The sequence below is a fragment of the Gigantopelta aegis genome, chromosome 6, assembly GCF_016097555.1.
Source record: "Gigantopelta aegis isolate Gae_Host chromosome 6, Gae_host_genome, whole genome shotgun sequence".
NCBI classification, from domain to species: Eukaryota; Metazoa; Mollusca; class Gastropoda; order Neomphalida; family Peltospiridae; genus Gigantopelta; species Gigantopelta aegis.
This window is the reverse complement of record NC_054704.1, coordinates 49,929,118-49,949,605: the sequence shown is the minus strand read 5'-3', so window position 1 is coordinate 49,949,605 and position 20,488 is coordinate 49,929,118. Positions and strand designations below refer to the sequence as shown.

The window sequence follows — 20,488 nt, the reverse complement described above, 5'->3', positions numbered from 1 at the left end:
TAAAGAATTTTACATGAAGGCGAGCTAACCTAACAAAATGACAAGACTCCTTGACCAACGGTAAATTGCTTACATATTAAAAATATAGATCAATGTGGCTTTACATTGTTCTTTTCATTAGTGTGCTTATTATATATCTGTTCAGGTTAGAGGTTAGTCCTAAAGTTCTAGTGACCTTACACACACTCAAGAAGATGTGAAAACTCACCTTGTTGGGAGTCTGTATTAGTCAAAATGATAAAGAGAGTTGCAGTCACTATGCCACTAAGTTAAGTAATGCAATACGCAAATAATATAAAGTGGACAAGTCAAACCTGATGTGATAAAAACAACAAAAATATATCTGGAAGTATGTATATATTTTTTTATATAAATTATATTTACAAAATATACAGTATGAATCGGTTTTTAGTATACAAAGTTTGTTTATTAAATAAAGAATACTACGTGAGAGGCTGTTAGATACCATTTATCTTTAAAAGTTGTTTTAAAATGCATCAAACAAAAAAGAGCAAGTTCAATCTGTTTTTAAACAATGAGTTGTAAGATATATGGTATTTAACGGACCAAAAGGTAGTATTCTATTTCTTACAAATCTTTAAAAAAAAAGGTTTAAAATAAAAGTAAACATCTTTTTCCCACGAAAACTTATTTACGTTGTAGTTATCTTATGTGTCACATAGAAATCAGTTTCAGGTCAACTTATACGTCACAGAGCAATCAATTTTAATTGTGTTTTTGTTTTCATTGGATGGTATGGCAGTGGTGACCCAGTCATCCCCTAGGAGCAGCCAGTCATGTGTTTAAATCGTTATTAGTAGTGATGGGAATATGATGGAATTTCATCATCAATCACCTGTTATAAACAGCTGGCACTAACCATCAACTTTCGATTACACAATTGGCTAAAATTATATGACAATCAGGATGATTTGAATAATATGCACCTGTTCTCGTGTTCACTGCGACAGACCCTACAAATCTTAGTTTACCTTTAATAATTATTGAATATCTGATTTCTTTACTTACTCCTAAAAACAAACCACAGCCCCAACATATTTACGCCAATTCTACCAACTGAACTGGAGGAACAATTACAGTTAACATTTTCCCAAACAATCGATTATGGATTTTAATAACTAACTATCACATCGGTAGAGCCAAACCAATAAATTTTCTATTATAACTATCATTGGAACATCACTAGTAACAAATGATATTCTCACCAATGGGTATGAAAGAAAGGAACGTCATGCACTTACAGTACTATTTGACATTTCTTTCTAAAGCTCAGTTTCCTATGTCAAATTGTAAATTTGTTTCATATCTACTCTTATGAAATTTATTTTTGCAATAAATAATCACCTACAGATTTGTCAAACTCCTCTCATTCTAAAATGTGGGTTTTTTTTTTAATTTAGGCATAAATTAGGAAATCATCATGTAGAAGTCTGAATAAAAACTGTTTAAAAGTGTGTGTGTGTGGGGGTAGGACTGCCCCAACTCTGATGATTAATGAATTGCCCCCCCCCCTTCATTGAAAATGAAATAAATATATAGCTGCCTAAATGTGGAAAATAATTTTCAACTTCTTTCTTTCTTATAATACAGTAGTAACTGGACTCTAAGCAACATTTTGAGATGCTACAAATTTCAGTTCAAAGTGGTCTCTAAATCGTTCCACAAATCATTGTAAAGTGTCTATCACAGATGAATAAGGCACCATTGCCAGTGGGTCACAGCGTACACACTTCAAGACTTTTCCAAACTGTTCAGGTTAAACACAATGGACTTGAGATTCAAAGAGAGGAAAGCCATCTCATTCCCAGAATGAAGCAGCATTTCTTGTATAATACTGACGATTGTGTAAACCTCAAAATACTTCTTGTTTGTTCTGAAAAACAGAAGACGGCATTTTAAAAATGGAATAATTAATTACACAATGTCAAATACTGTTTACTTTCTGATGGCTATAAGAGAAAGGTCAGTGTACAAATTTAAAATTATTTGACTGTGAATTTGTGCATGTAAGAAAGTCTGATGTACGATGGATGTAGAAAAATATTTAGCTTACTTGTATATTTGTAATAATAATAAAAAGTAAAGAAATTACTTGTTTACTTAAAGCATTAACCAAAGTTTCGGAAGTACATACCAGTCGTCTTTTCTTTCTGCTTAAAATTAATTGTGATCTGCTGCAAACACCAGGACGACCAGAAACACAGTACACTTGCCAAAATTGATAATCAAAGCAAGATTTTGTAAGTACAGTTTTCCCATTCTTAACATATATAAGACACTAAGCAGTGTAAAATGTTTGGGTTTTTTCATTATGGTGATTTTCTGTGATTGCAAATGTTACAAAATACATGTGCAGGGATGTGAGAGGGGCTGAAACACAAAAAAGCTTACTGCGGCTGGGGTCCAGGGGCCGCTCAAGGGCTCCTAAAGGAAAATTGTTGTTTGCAACCCCTGGAACTGCCAAAAATTGCATTCAATGCTAACAAATCTAAACTGGTTATATCTTACAATATAAGGCACACATCATAAACTTGAAACTGTGAAAACATGCAAATGAACCTTGTGTGATCAACAGTATTGAACATCATGGTTTTTTTTTTTAGACGAAATGGAAAAGCGCATTTACGCCTAGCTCCCACATCCCTGCATGTGAAATCTACTCACTTTATTTTTGAAAGTTTCTGCAGAAGCACACTGAGTCTTTCAAAGATCTTGTTGTCTGACACTGGAGTACGCAAAATCATGGCAATGGTGCGGAACCATTTTTCATTGCTGCAGCTCTCCAAGAAACCCTGAGTGAACGGAGAGTCTGCGGCCATCTGGAGCAAAATGTCGACAGCTGGTGCCATGAATGCCTAAAAATAATAAAATATAATGTATAACAACAGAAATTGTAGGTTTTGTTTTTGAAAACCCACAAGAAACTAATTTATTACGTAATAACGGAAGTCTAAGTGCAAACCTTTACCTGAATCTATGTGTTTTATTTTTCATGAATACTTAACATTCTCTCTCTGAACTTGGCCCAGCCAACCTCACCATTTCTGTATTCCGATGGCTGCCACTGCACTTCGAGTAAAGAAGGAAGAAATGATCATATAACTGGAAATAAGACAGACCTGACACACTAGAAGACTGTACCCATCGTACCACTGTTGAGATGTTCAAACCAGACCATTGTTTATGGAGGAAATGCACTATGGTTGAGAGGTAAAACAATACAAGCTGACGATAGTGGTTCAAATCCCGTCAAAGCTGGCTCACACATTCATTTATCTTTCTCATCTATCACCCTCTGCCTATCATTATCATTCTCATTATCTTAATATAAAAAACTTTCCAATTTCTCCCATGATTTCAATCTGTTTCGACCCTTTCTGTCTTCTGAGCTGTCCACACCATCGCCTACCTGTCTCAACTTCCTCCATGGGTGCAGTCTCTGTGTATTTCCCTGCACCCACCTGGCATCCTCGTCCTCTACCGCTAATAAAGCTGGTCTGACCCACGGCACTAACTAACGACCGCCGGTAGTAAGGGGGCATAGCAGGTGGTTACAAGTGCCTCTTAACAATGCCAGAAGTAACTGCTGAACACTCCCCGAAGTGGTCAGACTAAGCCCACAGCTAATGGGGAATGGCAGGTGTGTGGCACAGATAGCCACAAGAGACAAGCACTTGTCGCTGTTGGAGAGACAAGGACTGGGATGTGGAGGTGGACAGTGAAAGAAGTTGAAAGATAGGAGGAGTTGCCAGATCGGGAAGAAATGAGATGGAATTCAAAGGAGAGAAAGGAAAGGGGCAGTGGGATAAAAAAAAAAAAAATAGTATGGAAAGAAATAAGATATTCACAGCATCACAGATAATTACAAAACTAAATAGCAATTCATGAATAGATCCCATGTTACAAGGAATCAGATTTTTTTTTTTTTAAGGAAAATTTTCTTTTCCCCAACCCAAGCCTTCCATTTTTGTGTTAATCCTGCTAGCTGTGCAGTTGATGTTGCAGACTGTAAAATGTCATGTGAGTTGTTGCAGTAGGTAAGAATCCTGCCACCCGATACTCGTGTTTTCAAATATTATGCGATATCATTTTGGGACCATTCCTCAAGTAAAATGATTACGAACACATCCAAAACACAGAGTACCTTGTTGACAGGTTTCAGGTAGTGACTGATCACGGGCGTAGCTTGGTAGAACAGAAACAGTTCTTTCGCAACATCACTCTTCATGTCAACTTTCAAAACATCAAAAACCTGAGCCAACAGATCAGCTGGAAAACAAAACACACTAGAAATAAATCTTATTATCATCCATTAAAGTCTTTCGTAGGAGATCTCGCTGGCACTATAATTTGCTATATCTCGTGCGATATTCTTCTTTTTGTTACGTCATTGTGTATGTTTCAGTGCTAAACCTACATGTATCATTAGTGATGTCACGCCACTGTCGTTCTGCTAGTTATCGAGTCTACCGCTGCCAAATATAGTGACATTCAACCCACATTACTGACATTGTTTACAACTGTCGCAAATGAAAAGAATGATAATGGATGATAAAAAGAATACCCCCTCGTGTTTTGTGATATCATAATTTATCAGCACTCATTGATAAATTATGATATCACAAGACACTCGGGGAGTATCCTCTATATATGGCCATCAACTTTACAGTAAAACAAATAATAATCATATTTTTGGGACAAAGTTTTCAGTTATAATGATGAAGATTTTGCTAACAAACAAATATAACTTTGTTGAAATAAACATTTCACATTTGTGTTATTGATGCAAAGTATTGTGTATAATACAAATAAGAGAGTACACCAATGTGATTTGAATCTAGTGTACAGGCTAAATGTTTTTGAAGCTATCTTAGCACTATATCGTAAAACCAACGTAGGCTATGAGGTCACTACGACACATGCCATAGTGACATCACAGCCTACAATGGTTCTACAAATCATAGTGCTAAGATAGCTTCAAAAATATGGGCCCTGATTTGAAGGACATTGAACAGTATCGTGATGTGTGCCTCACCACCAACTGGGACATCCACACAAATGAATGCCCAATTAATCAGAGATAAGATCAACACTGTCAAACACTTGGTTTGAACATAATGTATTATTAGATATCTCATACCTGAAATAACAAATAATATTAATTTAAAACTCTTCTTTCATTTCAAAGAAAGATATTTTGCTATATATATTTTTCTTTAAAATGGTATCACAATTTTACATTTGGTTCCTTTTGAAAAAGATTTATCTCTTTCTTCTATCAAAAATACGAGTAAAACAGATTAAAAAAAATATATGTCCCTTACCTTGAGACAGAGTCTTTAGAATAATCAACGATGACAGCAAGCGTACATGGAGATTAGAACTTCGGAAGAACATTCCATCTTTTGCTTTGTCTCCCTTTCCAGGTGGTGTGTGATCCTTGTCGACCTCAACACACGACAAAGACCGTGACCGAAAAACATCTTCACCAAGTCTTCTCAATGTGGAAGACAAACTATTTTTCTGAAATCAAATAAACACAAACACATTTTTTAAAAGATATATATAACAAAGTTTTTTTTCAATAAACAGAAAATGTCAAAGAAGACTGTTGATCTGCATTTGTAAGTCTTTGGCAAAGACAAAATAAAGAAAAACTGCCCCAGACTTTTAACTACCATATTAAAAAACAAACAAACCCAAAACATGTTTTGCCCGACATATATGTGTCACACAACTTGACCTTAAAGTGATCAGTGATCTTCATTTAACCGTGGTGGTGGTTTGTGTGTGTATGTGTGTGTGTGATAAATTGTGGTCTAGCAATAATTCTAGGTTCTGACATCCCATACTAGAGGCAAAAGCGTATTACCACCACATGTATTAAGTACATATTGTAAATCATGTAGTATTAGTTACATTAAAGTAGTGCGAAGACTGTATCAGTAATGTCCGAGCACCATAAAAAGCAATATCACAACATCCGTGCAAGACTTTTTGCATTACACTGTGAGAAGGAAAGGAAGGAAATGTTTTAATTTAACGAAGGAAGGAAATGGTTCATTTAAGGATGCACTCAACACATTTTATTTATGGTTATATGGCATCAGACATATGATTAAGGACCACACAGATATTGAGAGAGGAAACCCACTGTCGCCACTTCATGGGCTACTCTGTTAGATTAGCAGCAAGGGATCTTTTATAAGCACCATCCCATAGACAGGATAACACATACAACGGCCTTTGATATACCAGTTGTGGTGCACTGGCTGGAGCGAGATATAGCCCAATGGGCCCACTGACAGGGATCGATCCCAGACTAACTGCACATCAAGCAAGTGCTTTACCACTGGGCTATGTCCCGCCCCTGAACTGCGAGATTGCAAAGATACAATATTTTACTGAATCAGACCCTTGATAATTTAGTATACTGTAAATCACGTAATTAATACGTCATGATATTATTGCGTCCGTACATGAGTGAACAAAAATGCATATTTTTATTAATGTGTCGGGCAAAAGTCCACATCACATAAAAACCACAGTTGTGTTGTTATTATATTGTTTGGGCTTCATCTTTCATGTTAAAAGAAGTCAGTAGTTGTTTTCACAGCTACTACATAACATGAAGTTAATCGCATGGCGGGTTGACCAGGAAGCCCTAATTATTTAAAGTAGTGCAAGTAGTATAACTACACCTTATTGTTAAGGGTATGCCTCGCACTTTTGTGTGATGATTGCTTCTAATTAATCCACCAGTAGGAATACAAATTAAATGGGTCGCTATTACATGGCACAATATTTCACGCGAACGCAGACGTATTATTCTAACAAATGTTTTAGACTGATTTTATACACTTGATGGGCAGCACAGGAATAGACGTAGACAAATGCGATATACTGCAACAGTGACCAGTCTAAATTAAATGACATGTATAAAGTCGAGCCAAATGGTTTGAAGAAATACACACGGATTGTTGGTTACGGTTATATAATTTTCTACTGTTTCATTTTTAAAGGAATATATTTAGTAATAAAATTAGTTGATTATAATTTTACAAATGTTCAAAACAGTTTAAATGTATATAGTAATCCAGAAGTGTAAGAAAATTTGTATTATATAACCGCTGATATTCCAGGAAAGTGAAAATAGAATTGGCAACATCGAAACGAAAGAAAGATTTTTTGTTTCATCTTTATATTATAAAAAGTTTTATTTTATTTAGAAGTATTATAGTAAAATCCTGCACATTTTTTGTATTGGGAATGAGACTAAACAAAATGCGTCAAGTTATTATTGCATTGATGTGTTCGCCGCATTTTTCACATTAATTACTTGCTCGCATTAATTTCATGATTTACAGTATGTTCTTGAAGTACACATTTCTAGAGAAAACATTAGTAGGTGAGGGGCTGCGAGGGAGGCAAGAGGGATGTTTGTCTAGCTGGAGTAGGCCCTATATTATTAATTTTTGTTTTATTTCCCTCTTAGTTATTTTAAGGCCCTGATTTCACTAAATTGTTGATTTATAAAAATACTATATGATGTCTTACTTGTAGGGCGTGGCCTTGTTCTATGTTGATCAGAGACCAGTAAATAAACTGCAAACATGGCAAAGAGAATTTTGTGCTTCCTGGAGGAATTTCTTTGATAATATCGACCAGTGATGGAAGAACCTGAAAGAAGGAAGAAATTTTATTAGCAAATGTTACCTACACACATCTTAAATAGATAGATAGAATAGATGTTTAACGACACCCCAGCACGAAAAATACATCGGCTATTTTGGGTGTTAAACTATGGTAAATGTAAATATCGTAGCCCAAAAGGGAAGTTGTGCTGTATTAGCCGTTCTCAAAAGAGAATGTTACACCCATACACCACGTTGAGGTTACAGCACACGTAGGGGTACACACATCATAAATGCAGATATTAACAGAACAAACTGTAGGACTTGTATTCTAAAAGGAAATGTGTTACATTTGTACGTGTGCAAAGAAAAGCCTGTTGATTATGCCATAGGTTTTAATATCCCATCCACGAAGTACTGACTAAAAGTGAAATGGAGGAAAACAATCCATCACTCATCAAGCCTAGTAGTAAAGTGCTTGTCTGATGCATGGTCAGTCCGGGATCGATCCCCGTTAGTTGGGCCATTTCTCGTTCCCTTGCTACTAATGGAAAAATGTAGAGGGTTGCCTATCTGAGACTATCAGTGTTCGAGATTAACGGTATCCCGATATCCCGGGGATACCAGAATTTAATTTTGGATACCAGACTTCAAGAACCCAGTATCCCACCGGGATACCATATAATACTAAATTCTCAGATGGGATACCAGATTTTGAAATGTTAGTATCCAACTGGGATACTTCCCAAAAATGTTAATCTCGAACACTGACTATATGTAAAAATTACTGATGATTAATAAATTAATGTGCTCTAGTGGTGTCATTAAACAAACAAAAAAAACCTGTAACTTCATCACTCTTCAAGCAAACATTCTACCACTGTATGTGTACATACCGCTTCCCGAGTGGTCTTGGTGCAAATCAGTTTCATCTGAATGCCAAACGGTAATTTTTTTATACAAAGTGGTTCCAACATTTAGTCTTTGGTAAATACAATATTCTTCAAAATAACCACATCTTAATACTTTTCAAGGAAATACTTTACATATTTCAAAACTGGCTGAACAAAAATGTGTTCCAGAGTGAGTCCTGTGAATGCATAATATGATTATATCTTAAAACAAATACATTATTATGCTATACAAAGATCGTATATTTTCAGTGCAAATACAATTATACAAATGTACCCTCAGTATTTTTTCCTGCAAGTACTCGGGTGATGAGTATCTGTCGAGTGGTTTTGTTGGTTGATCGGTAACCATTTGTCTGAGATGAGCGTCACACACCCAGTCGAGCAGAACAGCCAGGGTGTCCAACACTGAACCTTGACCCTGAAACGCAAAACACTCATGATGCAAATCAAACAATACAAATAAAAAATAAGTGACTAACAAGAATTCTGCAGAATTAAATGTCTCCATAAACGTATTCAGTGTCGTTAATGGTTGCATCTATAGCTGTTTATATCAATGCATATTAAAGAAACAATCGATATAGGTTCTATAGTTTGTAAGAAATGAAGCAAAATGCAAAACGTTAACATTACAGGGACATACCCTAGATTTTAAACATTAAGGCATATTTTTAACTATTAGAGCAGTTTTTGATAACTGAAATCATACTTTACTTAGATTTGTTTTGTTTTGATTATCCATTTCCGCACATTCAAAGTGTTTTTGGTCATTTTGGTGTTTTTAATATCACAAAATGCATTTCTCATATTTTTAAAAACGCATGTGTGTTTGAGAAGTTAGTTATAGAGTCGAGTTTTAGTCTATTTTTAGAGGGTATTTCACCATTTCAAAGTCACACTCATGTTTCACTCAATTGTAACATTATCCAAATGTGTTACAGGTTTGTAGATTCACTAAACGTAGTATTAATTTTCACGGGTTAAAACTAGGGTCTGTCCCTTTACGCTAAATATAAAAGTATTTTAATTAAAATTGTGAAATTATTATTTAATTTTTAATTCTTTTCATATGCACTGTGATAAACATCCATAGGTGCAACCATATACCAATTTTCATTGACCTAGGACTAATAGTTAGTGACAAACAGATCTAACTGCAAGGCACAATATTTCAAGCGAACCGCCGTTCTGTTTGTGTGTCGGTTACGCAAAATTAAATTTACGAGAACCGCAAATCGGTTACGCCATGACCTGTAAACGTTCAGAAATTAAAACTTGCAAACTTCACGATTACAGGAAGTTTATTCATGCAGACATACTACTGGTATTCCGACAAATGTTTTAGACGATTTTTAGATACTTGATGCGCAGCAAACCAGTAAACGTTATATTGGAACAGTTGTAACTTGCGACCAGTCTAGTTTTAAAACAGTTTTAAAGAAATGTGCTCGGACGGCTAAATTTTCTGCTGCTATTTTATCTCTAAAGGAATATATGTAGACATAGTATTGGATTGGCTATAATTTTACATATGTTAAAAACAGTTTTAACGTAAACAGGAATCCAAAAGTGTCACAAAAATTGAAAAATACTAACATCGCATAATGAGCTTTAAAAAACCCCAAACATTTGGAACGTCACTGTAGTATATAAGTACCATCGATGAAGTGAAAGTAGCATAGCCACCGCAAATCGCAAAAAGGAATCCCTACAAATAAGTATTTATCTATTTCAAAGGCGTAGCGCCCATTACGCACGTGCGTAATGCAAAAACAAATTCCGGGAATAGGTCGAGGCTGTCTGTAATTGTTCTATAAAATAGACCTCTTAAAATTGACTCGAAAAAAGATTTTAAAAAATGCATCTGCAGTCGTCCTGACTTTTAAAATTTTCACGGTGTGTGTGTGTGTGGCCGAATCCCCCCGCTCGGGCACGCCTATGGCGTGCGTAATTCTAAGAATATTTCTGGCTACGCCCCTGTATTTTGTTTCAGTACTGGGGCTAATATTCAGTTCTTTTATAATAATGTTAACTTTAGCAAGCATTAAAGACTTTTTTTTTCTTTTCTTTTTTAAATGTTTTCTTTTGTATTTGTTTTAACTTTATGTTTCAGCTAAAAACTATGTATTTAAAATATAATTTCAACGTAATTTTGAGGTAAAGAATATTTCTGGCTACGCCCCTGTATTTTGTTTCAGTACTGGGGCTAATATTCAGTTCTTTTATAATAGTGTTAACTTTAGCAAGCATTAAAGACTTTTTTTTTCTTTTCTTTTTTAAATGTTTTCTTTTGTATTTGTTTTAACTTTATGTTTCAGCTAAAAACTATCTATTTAAAATATAATTTCAACGTAATTTTGAGGTAACCGATCAGATAACCCATGGGTTACGCAAATATAATTCACGTAACCGAACAATTGGTTACCTAGGTAAAAACCATGTGAACCGACTTCCGATTACCTCAGATTTCGAAATATTGTCCCCTGTAACTGTGTAACTATAATGAAAAAATTGATGCCATTGCCACTGCTGGAAAAGTAATACCAATAGGTTGCCTTTTACTCCGTAAAGGCAAGACAAAAAGTAAAGCCAAACCTACGTCAGCAATCATTTAACTTTAAGTGACTGAATCATCTAATACGAAGAATACGCTATCTCATAAACAACTTTCAGAATCCAATATATATGATTATTAATACCTAAAATGCAATTAAATTGATCAATAGTATTATAAATTTAGATTCAGTGAAATGAACAACTAAGGTGACTTGCAGTGATTCAACCTAAATTCATAAACTACTGTTTTCATTCTAAAGTTTTGATAGGTTTTACAAAACAAAGAACAAAAATAAAGAAATTGATAACATACTTTAACAACTGGACGACTTTTAGGCCTGTCGACATCTTTGTGAGGTTTATTTGGCTTGGACATGCCTTCCAGAGAAGATTCAAATGCAGTGACTTCACGCTGCCTTGAGTCATACTCGTACTTTCTCTGATAAACAAAACAAATCAATACCATTAGTCAAACATACTCTGAAAAACAAAAATACCATTAGTCAGAGTCGCATTTTCTCTGAAAAACAAAACCAATACCATTAGTCAGACAGACTCAGTAAAAAGCCTCAGGCCCCAAATACAATTGTGTGCATGGAAGTAGTCACATACGATGCTTAATACAATTACATGGTGATCTGCAATATACATATGTTAATACTATTATAACACATTTCATACTGTATTTGTTTTATTGTAAATTTCTATTGGGTAGAACGGAGAGTTGTAGCAATGAAGATAGACATTTTTGTTATGTTATGAAGTGTAATTTTACCTGAAGATTTTTCAGTCTATTCTGAGCTCCATTAGCATGTTTCTCCAACTTTGAGTACTGTGCATACAATTCTTCTAGCTGTAAAACAAAAATCACCATTTCACAATTGACATTTATTTTTTTATTTTTTTAATAAATGAAAAATAAGGAGGCATATACATTTTTCATTTCTATAAACAGTAGCTAAAAAACACAGAAAATTAACAATGGACCGAATTCCCCCTCTTATTCCTGCAAAAGCATTGAACACTGAACCAAATACAAACAAAGGTAATACGAAGCCATTCATATAGGGGCGAAATGTAGCCCACTGATAAAGCACTCGCTTGATGATCTGTCAGTCTGGGATTGACCCCCATTGAGCTAATTTTCTTTCAGCTTGTGACCACAATTGGTATATCAAAGGCTGTGGTATGTGTGATCCTGTATGTAGGATGGTGCATATAAAAGATCCCTTGCTACTAATAGAAACATGTAGTGGGTTTCTTCTCTAAGACCATATGTCAGAATTACATCCAATAGCCAATGATTAATAAATCAAGGTGCTCTAGTGGTGTCGTTAAACAAAACAAACTTTAACTTTAACCATCAATATAGGTAACTGATTTAATACAGGTAATTTTATATCTAATTCGAAAGAAAAAATGTTTTATTTAACGACTCATTCCAGCATACATTATCTATCATTATATGGTATCAGACCACACAGATAATGAGGAAACCCAATGCCGTCAATCTATTTTCAATGAACAGCAAGAAATAATTTATTTGAGCCATATCAAAGTCGGTATATACCAATGTCTTTGTTACATCAACCGTAGAGCACTGGCTGGAACAAGAATGAGACATCAGTGAGTCCACTAAAGGGGATCAATCCTAGATCGATTGTATTAGGCCCTTATATCTAATTAAATTATATGACTTGAAATAAGGTTACGGTGAATCCTTCATAGAAGTAGTGAATTGAGTATTTTTTTCATGTAAGAATATAAGCTTACTTCTTTTTTACAACTGTCATTCGCCTGCTTTAGGGTTTCAAAGTTTTCCTTCAGGCGTTTGTTTTCTTTGGTCTTCTCCTTCAAGGCTTGTTCTAACCTAACGATTTCTTCTTGATGCTTCTGAAAAAAAAAAAAAAAAAAAAAAAATAATTAAAAGCGATACATAATAGAATGAATGAATGTTTAACGACACCCCAGCACGAAAAATACATCGGCTATTGGGTGTCAAACTATGGTAATGGAAACAAACAAGATGATGATCAACATCAACAGAAAAATTCAAGATATAAATAAAAACAGTGTAAAGAACTGTGCAAAAATACAAATACAAATATCACAGATAGATACTGACTTTTACTCTAAACTTCAATTTGTGCTGTATTGGCCATTCTCAAAGAGAATGTTACACCTCTGCACCACAGTGAGGTTACAGCATGCGCAGGGGCGATACATAATAGATACATTTTTGGGGGTGATGGAGGAGAGAGTTAAACATCAGCAGTAAGCTTTATTGTTAGAACACAACATGTTGTCAACAGTGGAGGGGGGGAAGAGAGAGAGAGAGAGAGAGAGATATTGCCCGCATAGAAAATGTTTATCTAGGAAGGTTTCCCATACATGCCTTTTATAACACAAGGCCTGCACCCCATTCCACGAAGCGATCTTAGCCCTAAGATCAACTTAAGTGCATAGCATAGCTATGCCCGTAACATAATCTTAGGGCTAAGATCGCTTCGTGGAACAGGGCCTTGGGCTAGAATGCAACGGGTAAAAGCATGCTGCCACCACTGAGGCTCATATTTTTGTAATAGTAACAACACAAGGACTACAAAATTTATAGCTATGTACATTTTGACATTCAGAATAACATATAGAACAGCCTTTATTAAAGACACGAGTCCAGACTTCTTCTTTCTTTTTAACAGTTTTAAAATCACTGGGCCTGTTGTTTGTAGTTGCTCAAATATATTTTATGTCAAAAAGAAGAGTTATGTACTTAAGAAACAAGGGTCAGTTAATTTAAAGGAGAAAAAGATACAGAAATTCTGTAATATCAAATACCAAGTTTAATGACAAAACTGTAGTTGTGAGTCTCCAAAACATACCTGATATCAGGTTCAATGAACGTCAGTTCAGAACACTGTGAATGAAATCAGTTATTGTTTATGTTGGGCGTTTACCTGTTCAAGTCTCTGCCATTTGTTTTTCACTTCATGATCTGTGATTGTTTGAATATTGGAACGGGTGATGCTGATCATGCGCTCTCTTTCCTTCACCTTCAGTTCTCTCTCGTGAAGCAAGTGATTCTCTTCCTAAACACAATAATCTCCAATAACTCAAAACAGCCATTTCATATTACGACTTGGTAAAAGGCACGTAGTAAAAGTAGACAGCATATACCCTTTATATAAAAGTGTATTGACTAAGATTTGATCAAAAACACTAGAGAAACAAGGGAAAGGGTTGGTGACCGAGTTGGTAATGGGCAACAATTTAGCCACGGTTAGATGAAAAATTTAGAGTACACTAAGAATTTACAGAACGAAATTTAGCAGGGTTAACAATCATATTGTAAAACATTTAACAATCGTCAACAAAAGCACCTATTGGGTACATCACATGGACAATTGTGTCCAAATGAGATGAGAAAATGCTGGAAGACTTTTGTGAGTGGGGCTGGAGTTTGGCTGTGAAAATGTATAAAACTGACATGGACAGGAATGTACTGTACAAAAATGTGCAAAAAAAACATTTGAAAATATAGTGATTTAGCTTTTAATAATGTTGAATCATTTTCTTAATAAAGTTGAGAAAAGCTGCAGACCATGTCCTTTTAATATCTATAATTCATACATATACATGTATATATACTTACTTTAAGTTTTTGACTAATCGCTTGAAGTTCCTGATATATTTCTTGCATATCATCTTGTGTTAGATTTTGAACCTCTAAAATAAAATCAATGTTGTTTTAGAAAAGGTAAATTATTTCAAAATGATTACATTTTGACAGAACAATACTAATTTAAAAGCACCACAGTTCAAACGTCAACTACAGAATATCATTCAAATGACTCGTGCTCAACAATCTAAAATATACACCAAGGTATTTTGTATCAGGCAAACACATCATTTTTTTTAACGAATTTAAAATTTAATCTAATACATCATAAAATGCAAGACAACAATGCAACACAGTGTTGTAAACAGAAATAGAAAACAAACAAACCAAAAAACCCTACATCTGTATTTAAAGCAAAATATTTTGTTGTTGTTAATTACAATGCTTTCAGTTAACTGTCATCTGATCATGAAATATAATTCATAACTGTCACTGGGAAAATTACTCATCATTTAATTATTTGAGAGACAGCTAGTAGTATACAGTTTGGCCATTCAATGAAACAGGTTTCAGCTTTAATGTTTATATACATGTGTATCAAACATGTAAATAATATGGTACCTCTAACTATCAAACAGGGGTGGGAATTGGTGAACTGTAAAAAAAAGAGGAAATCTAGAGGGGTCCCGGAAATTCTTGAAATTCTAGGTTAAAATCTGTGCCATCCGACACATTTTAGAGGAAAGGACGATTAAAATGCGAGGAAACACAATGTTCCATGAGAGGAAAACAGCGGATCCGAGGAGAATTCCAACCCTGATCAAGTTATCTCTTGGGATGTAGTTAAATCACTTTATATCTTAAAATAGCTCACCGCTATATGAATCCAGCTGATGGAGTTGTCTGCTCTTGGTTTTCTGTCTATCCTGGTGTTTGTTGTAATTCCTATCCATCATGTCCTGTGAGAAAGCTTCAGAGTAACTGTCTGATTCAAAAACCTGTCCATGGCGATCATACAGAGATGCCTCAATAGGAGTTACCACTGAATCTGAGAGAAATAAAGTAATAATTATAATACTTGGAATCTACAAGAAAATAGACATACATGCATGCACATAATTAATTAATAAGTACCGGTATTGTCCCTTACACAATTTAAGTGAATATGTAGTTGCATGTAGGTTATACTATTTGATGGAAAACAAAACATTTATTTATATGGATTACTAAAAGTGTATTTTTTTTAACAGTAAAATCAATTTAACTTTATGTGAAAAAAAGAGAAGGAAAAGGATTCTGATTAAAACAAATTATATTTTCATGTGTAATTTGAACATTTTTTTGTGTCAAAATACACGTTTTTATAATTAAAAAGAATGGTGTCTGCTGCACAAAGAATAAAATATTTTATAAATTGGTTTATTCCATGTTCTATCATAACTATATTTGATTATTCTTGTGTTCATTTGTCCCTACTAGCACTAACTAGAGATCTATTTGGTATAATAAACCAATCAATAAAATATAAATCCAGTTTCCACAAAGCAGATGACATTCTTCACTATAGGTAACACGTGTTCCGTGTGTAGTTGACCATCGACCAGATCTTGCCATTTAAGGGGGAGAAATCATTCTTGCTCCCCATCACTGCCATGAGACTAGTTCAAGGAGAGTGATCTTTATCTATTTTATTATATGGCATCAATATAGTAATATTTTAAATGGCTTCTCATAATCTATGCTAGGGGAGCTATTAATAAATGCCCTGAGTTGTTTTCATGACAAGGTTTGGTTCACATTCTAAAAGATCATCTGGTCACTCAATAATATTCAGGGAACATTTTCTTGTGAAAATTTTGATTTGCGACAGTTGGTGATCAGTTGAAAATTGAGTATCAACTATCATTTAATGTTTTGGAATTGTGTAGCGACCTCTGAAATTTGCATAGTGAATTGTGATGTGATACTGAACAAAATTGGATTTGGTCAGACTGATTGACAGACACACGCAGGTAGCACCAGAGTTGACAGTAAACTCAGACTTCACTTACACTGACCTATATCACTGTCACTTGAAAGCATCCTTCCTCACTCGAGATCTAAAAATAAATTTAATATAAACATATATGTAAATGTTGATCCTGTACAGATCTTTACATCAGATAATAAATTAGGATGTTACTGTGAGCTTTCAAAACTAGCTCTGGATGAGCAACTGCAGAACACTTCATCAAATTATTTTGACTTAAACTTACATGTTGTTAACCAGTACCGTGTCACATAGGCACACACTTTGCTCTACGTCACCACAAGAAATTACAGTGCAGGTTCAATTGGCATAGAGGTGTCAGATTTCTTCATGTAGCATTGGTACTGGTTAACAACATGTAAATTTAATGTCATGACTGGACTCAAGAATAATCAAACTAAAGCTCTGTGGCATCATATTTAGAAAAAAAACTTATTTTAGACACAGTAGCCGACAAGCATTTGATCGTCAATGATTGCCAAAGTATTACACACAGTCCTCTCTAGCCCTCCCCTACAACATATCAATAAGAGAAGGGCTAGAGGTGACTCAAGCTAGAAACGTAGAAGTGATATTTTCCTCGATCACCTTGCAAAAGTCAGTACCCCAAAAGCAATTTCTGGCAGAAACCCTGATGCAGAGATTAAAAAGTTTTTAAGTTTGTTTTGTGGTTTTTTGGTTTATCGTCTGTGGACTGTGTCATTTGTGCGCAAAAGTAAATACATTTGAAGATTTCCAACATTGCTGACTTTTGCATGGGGAAAGTAAACAAAATCTGTCACATTCACAGAAATGTTCGTAAAAATAAAGTTAAAACAAGCAAATGAAGCAAGACTGAACTTGACCCACTCATAAACATAGCACATTTCTTAAAGCCGCACACCCTAGTTCCATCCAGCGAAAATAAATTATAATTTGGTTAATCTACAAACCTGTAACACACTTAGATCACGTTTTTATATTGATAAATACCATGAGAATCCTCATGTCCCAATTGCTTGAAATAATTTTGAAAGTTAATATTCTGATGTCACCGGTAGAGGTCGATCGAAGTACAACAATGCCTACGTCACAACAAATTTCACAGAGTGCGCACAGACTTGGGGTGCGTTCCTTTCACCTCTCCTGGACATGTTCCAACTGTTCTGTCCTGGTTGTATCTCCTCTCCAGATATTGTAAGACGTAGCAAAATTATTGGTTTTAAGGGTTTGTAATGTTTTGTATTGAGACACTTACTTGTCTGAACTTTATTGTTACTGAAAATGTTCACGAACTGTGAAGAAATATCTCACAAATGAACAACAAGCAAACGATAACAAATCGGATGTTGATTGCGCGAACCGTGCACGAGAAAACAAACCGAACCAAAATGATAACGGTCACGTGGTATACCAACGTCCGTGACGTTTACACAGGAAGATTCCCTCTAAAAACAGATTGGACCTCGCTTGCTTAACGGGGTTTTTTCTAGTGCGCGCGGCATTTTAAGAAATAAAAAAAATGCATTTCATGGTTTTGTGAAAAAATGGGTTTAATAGTGAAAAACAACGCCGTAATGGTTAACAACTAGCCGTAACTAGGGCGTGTCCCTTTAATACCTTTTTTCTATAATTTTCACAGATTTTAACTGTCATTTGAAAGAAAATGTAATTTTAAAAAAGTATTTGTGTGTTCTCAGCTGTATTGCTGTCTAGTTATTGAAGTTAACCAATTGTCACAGTGTCTGCTGGCAACTCTCTTTACAGATACATGCCAAAAATATATGGTCCTTATGTTTTAACATAAATATCATTTGGGATATCTGTTTATATATTTATTATAACTCAAAATGCAGCTTATATTTTTTAACCAAACAATTTTACCATTATAACAATTCATTTGCTCAACATATAACATGATTGCAAGACATCAGAATTGTTATATTCGTTTTCCTAAAAGTTGTCCGATAACATTAGTTCTCGAAGACTCCATTTTGCAATTTGCCTTCAAATATTTAGTTAAAATAATTTGTATAAATTATTATAAGTACATGTTTTGTTGAACAACATACATGTTTTGATAAAAGACTGAAAAGTTTTGTGTTGGCAAGTTTTTGCTGTTAGCTATACCAGTAAAATTTCACTCACCGAAACAGTTAACAATATTTACTGCTGATGCATGCTAGTTTTTGACGCACATACGGTAAACTTTTATACATAGAGGCCAGTTTTGTACTCATTTGAAGCGGAGATATATCAAAAGGTAGCTATTTGAATAACCGACGCCATATTATTATTAACGTAAATAAAATGTGCTGTGTGTGTTGTTAAATAACAATTTCCTTCCTATTTGAATAACTGTCGGTTTACAAATACTAATATTCTTTAGAACCAAATGCTTATACTCACCAAAACCCATGATATATATATATAATATTATTAATATTATATATATATAATAGTTTTGTTTTGAATGAGTGTTTTGTTTTTGTTTGTTATGGTTTTATTTGGGGTGAATGGATACTTTACTGCCACATACTTCACATTTGGTAATACCTTATTCAGATATTATTAGTGAAACTGGCAATACCAAAGGATAGACTTGACAATACGTTCCATTGCGAATAACTTCAGTTTTATTCCTCCATTATTTTATCAACAAACCAAATCAACTGGGCAAGTTCAAACATGATTTTTATTTTTTGAAAAACAATTTTAATGAAATGTAAAGTTACAGACAACCTAAACATAACCAAGAGTAAAGAAAACAAAACTATTGGGAACAGTTACCATAATCAAAAGAAATAGAGATGATACAAAGACATGATTGATAACACTGTGAACACAAATCAACAAGTCAAACTCCCCACAACTTGACGTTTCTCTTCCCTTGTCGTATTTCCTCATTTTATAAGCACACCCACCTTTTTCTGTATGTATTTTCCTCATTTTGATAGACATATGGACATTTGAGTGTCCTCTTTAATTACAATAAATAAAAATATTTGCTGGAGTGAGTCGGTCGGTCAGTATTACCCATTCACCTAACACCACGTTTAAAAAGAAAATTCTTAAATAGTGGACAGAACTGGGCACATCCAGATGAAGTGAACACTTCGTGACTTTAACTTATGCCAAGCGGATGTTTTCAATTACAGAACACGGTAAAAATATATTTTAACATGTATCAATACAAACAAATCAACTGGATCTTAACGTATTTAAGCTTTTTGAGAAATATATGTATTTAAATATGTGTTTAATATTTTGAAGGATAATGACATATTAACTAAATATCAATTGGGCTTCATTCCTGGAGATTCTACAGTAAACCAGTTATTGGATTTTAATAATCTAATAACTAACTCTGGATGAAGGAAAATAGGTACAGTCGGTCTTCTGTGATATAAGTAAACCATTTGGTAGGCTGTGGCATAAGCTTAAGAGTTTATTATATAAATGTGTTACGATTGGCATCAGAGGTAAACGTTTGTTTTGATTTTCTAGTTATTTGTCTAAACGTAACTTCAGGTAATAATTGAAGCTTATACTTTTGAATTACTGAGATCGTGATTTATATAAAATTAGTAATTGGGCAGATCAATGGTTAGTGAAGTGTAGTGCCCCCTCCCCCCAAAAAACAAAACAAAAACAACAACAAACAAACAAAAACAACAACTAAAACCGGTCCAGTCCATCCAAATACCTGAAAAGTAATTAAACCTTAGTAATTACATTT

General features: G+C 34.4%; 1 protein-coding gene across 2 annotated transcripts; it reads right to left on the bottom strand.

Moving 5' to 3' along the window:
- Positions 1-350: 350 nt before the first annotated feature.
- Positions 351-19,645, bottom strand: LOC121375700 (coiled-coil domain-containing protein 138-like). 2 transcript variants are annotated; one of them, XM_041503292.1, is made up of 14 exons: positions 19,540-19,645; positions 16,793-16,840; positions 15,616-15,789; positions 14,775-14,848; positions 14,080-14,211; positions 12,899-13,018; positions 11,901-11,978; positions 11,439-11,564; positions 8,844-8,987; positions 7,579-7,701; positions 5,346-5,544; positions 4,166-4,290; positions 2,686-2,876; positions 351-1,894 (listed from the first exon to the last, which is right to left on the bottom strand). In XM_041503292.1, exons 2-14 carry the CDS (start codon positions 16,821-16,823, stop codon positions 1,753-1,755), a joined length of 1,659 nt encoding a protein of 552 aa, XP_041359226.1. In that variant the 5' UTR covers positions 16,824-16,840; positions 19,540-19,645; the 3' UTR covers positions 351-1,752. The 2 variants fall into 2 exon arrangements, with proteins under 2 accessions (XP_041359226.1, XP_041359227.1); XM_041503293.1 differs by having other exon boundaries at positions 16,799-16,840.
- Positions 19,646-20,488: the final 843 nt, after the last annotated feature.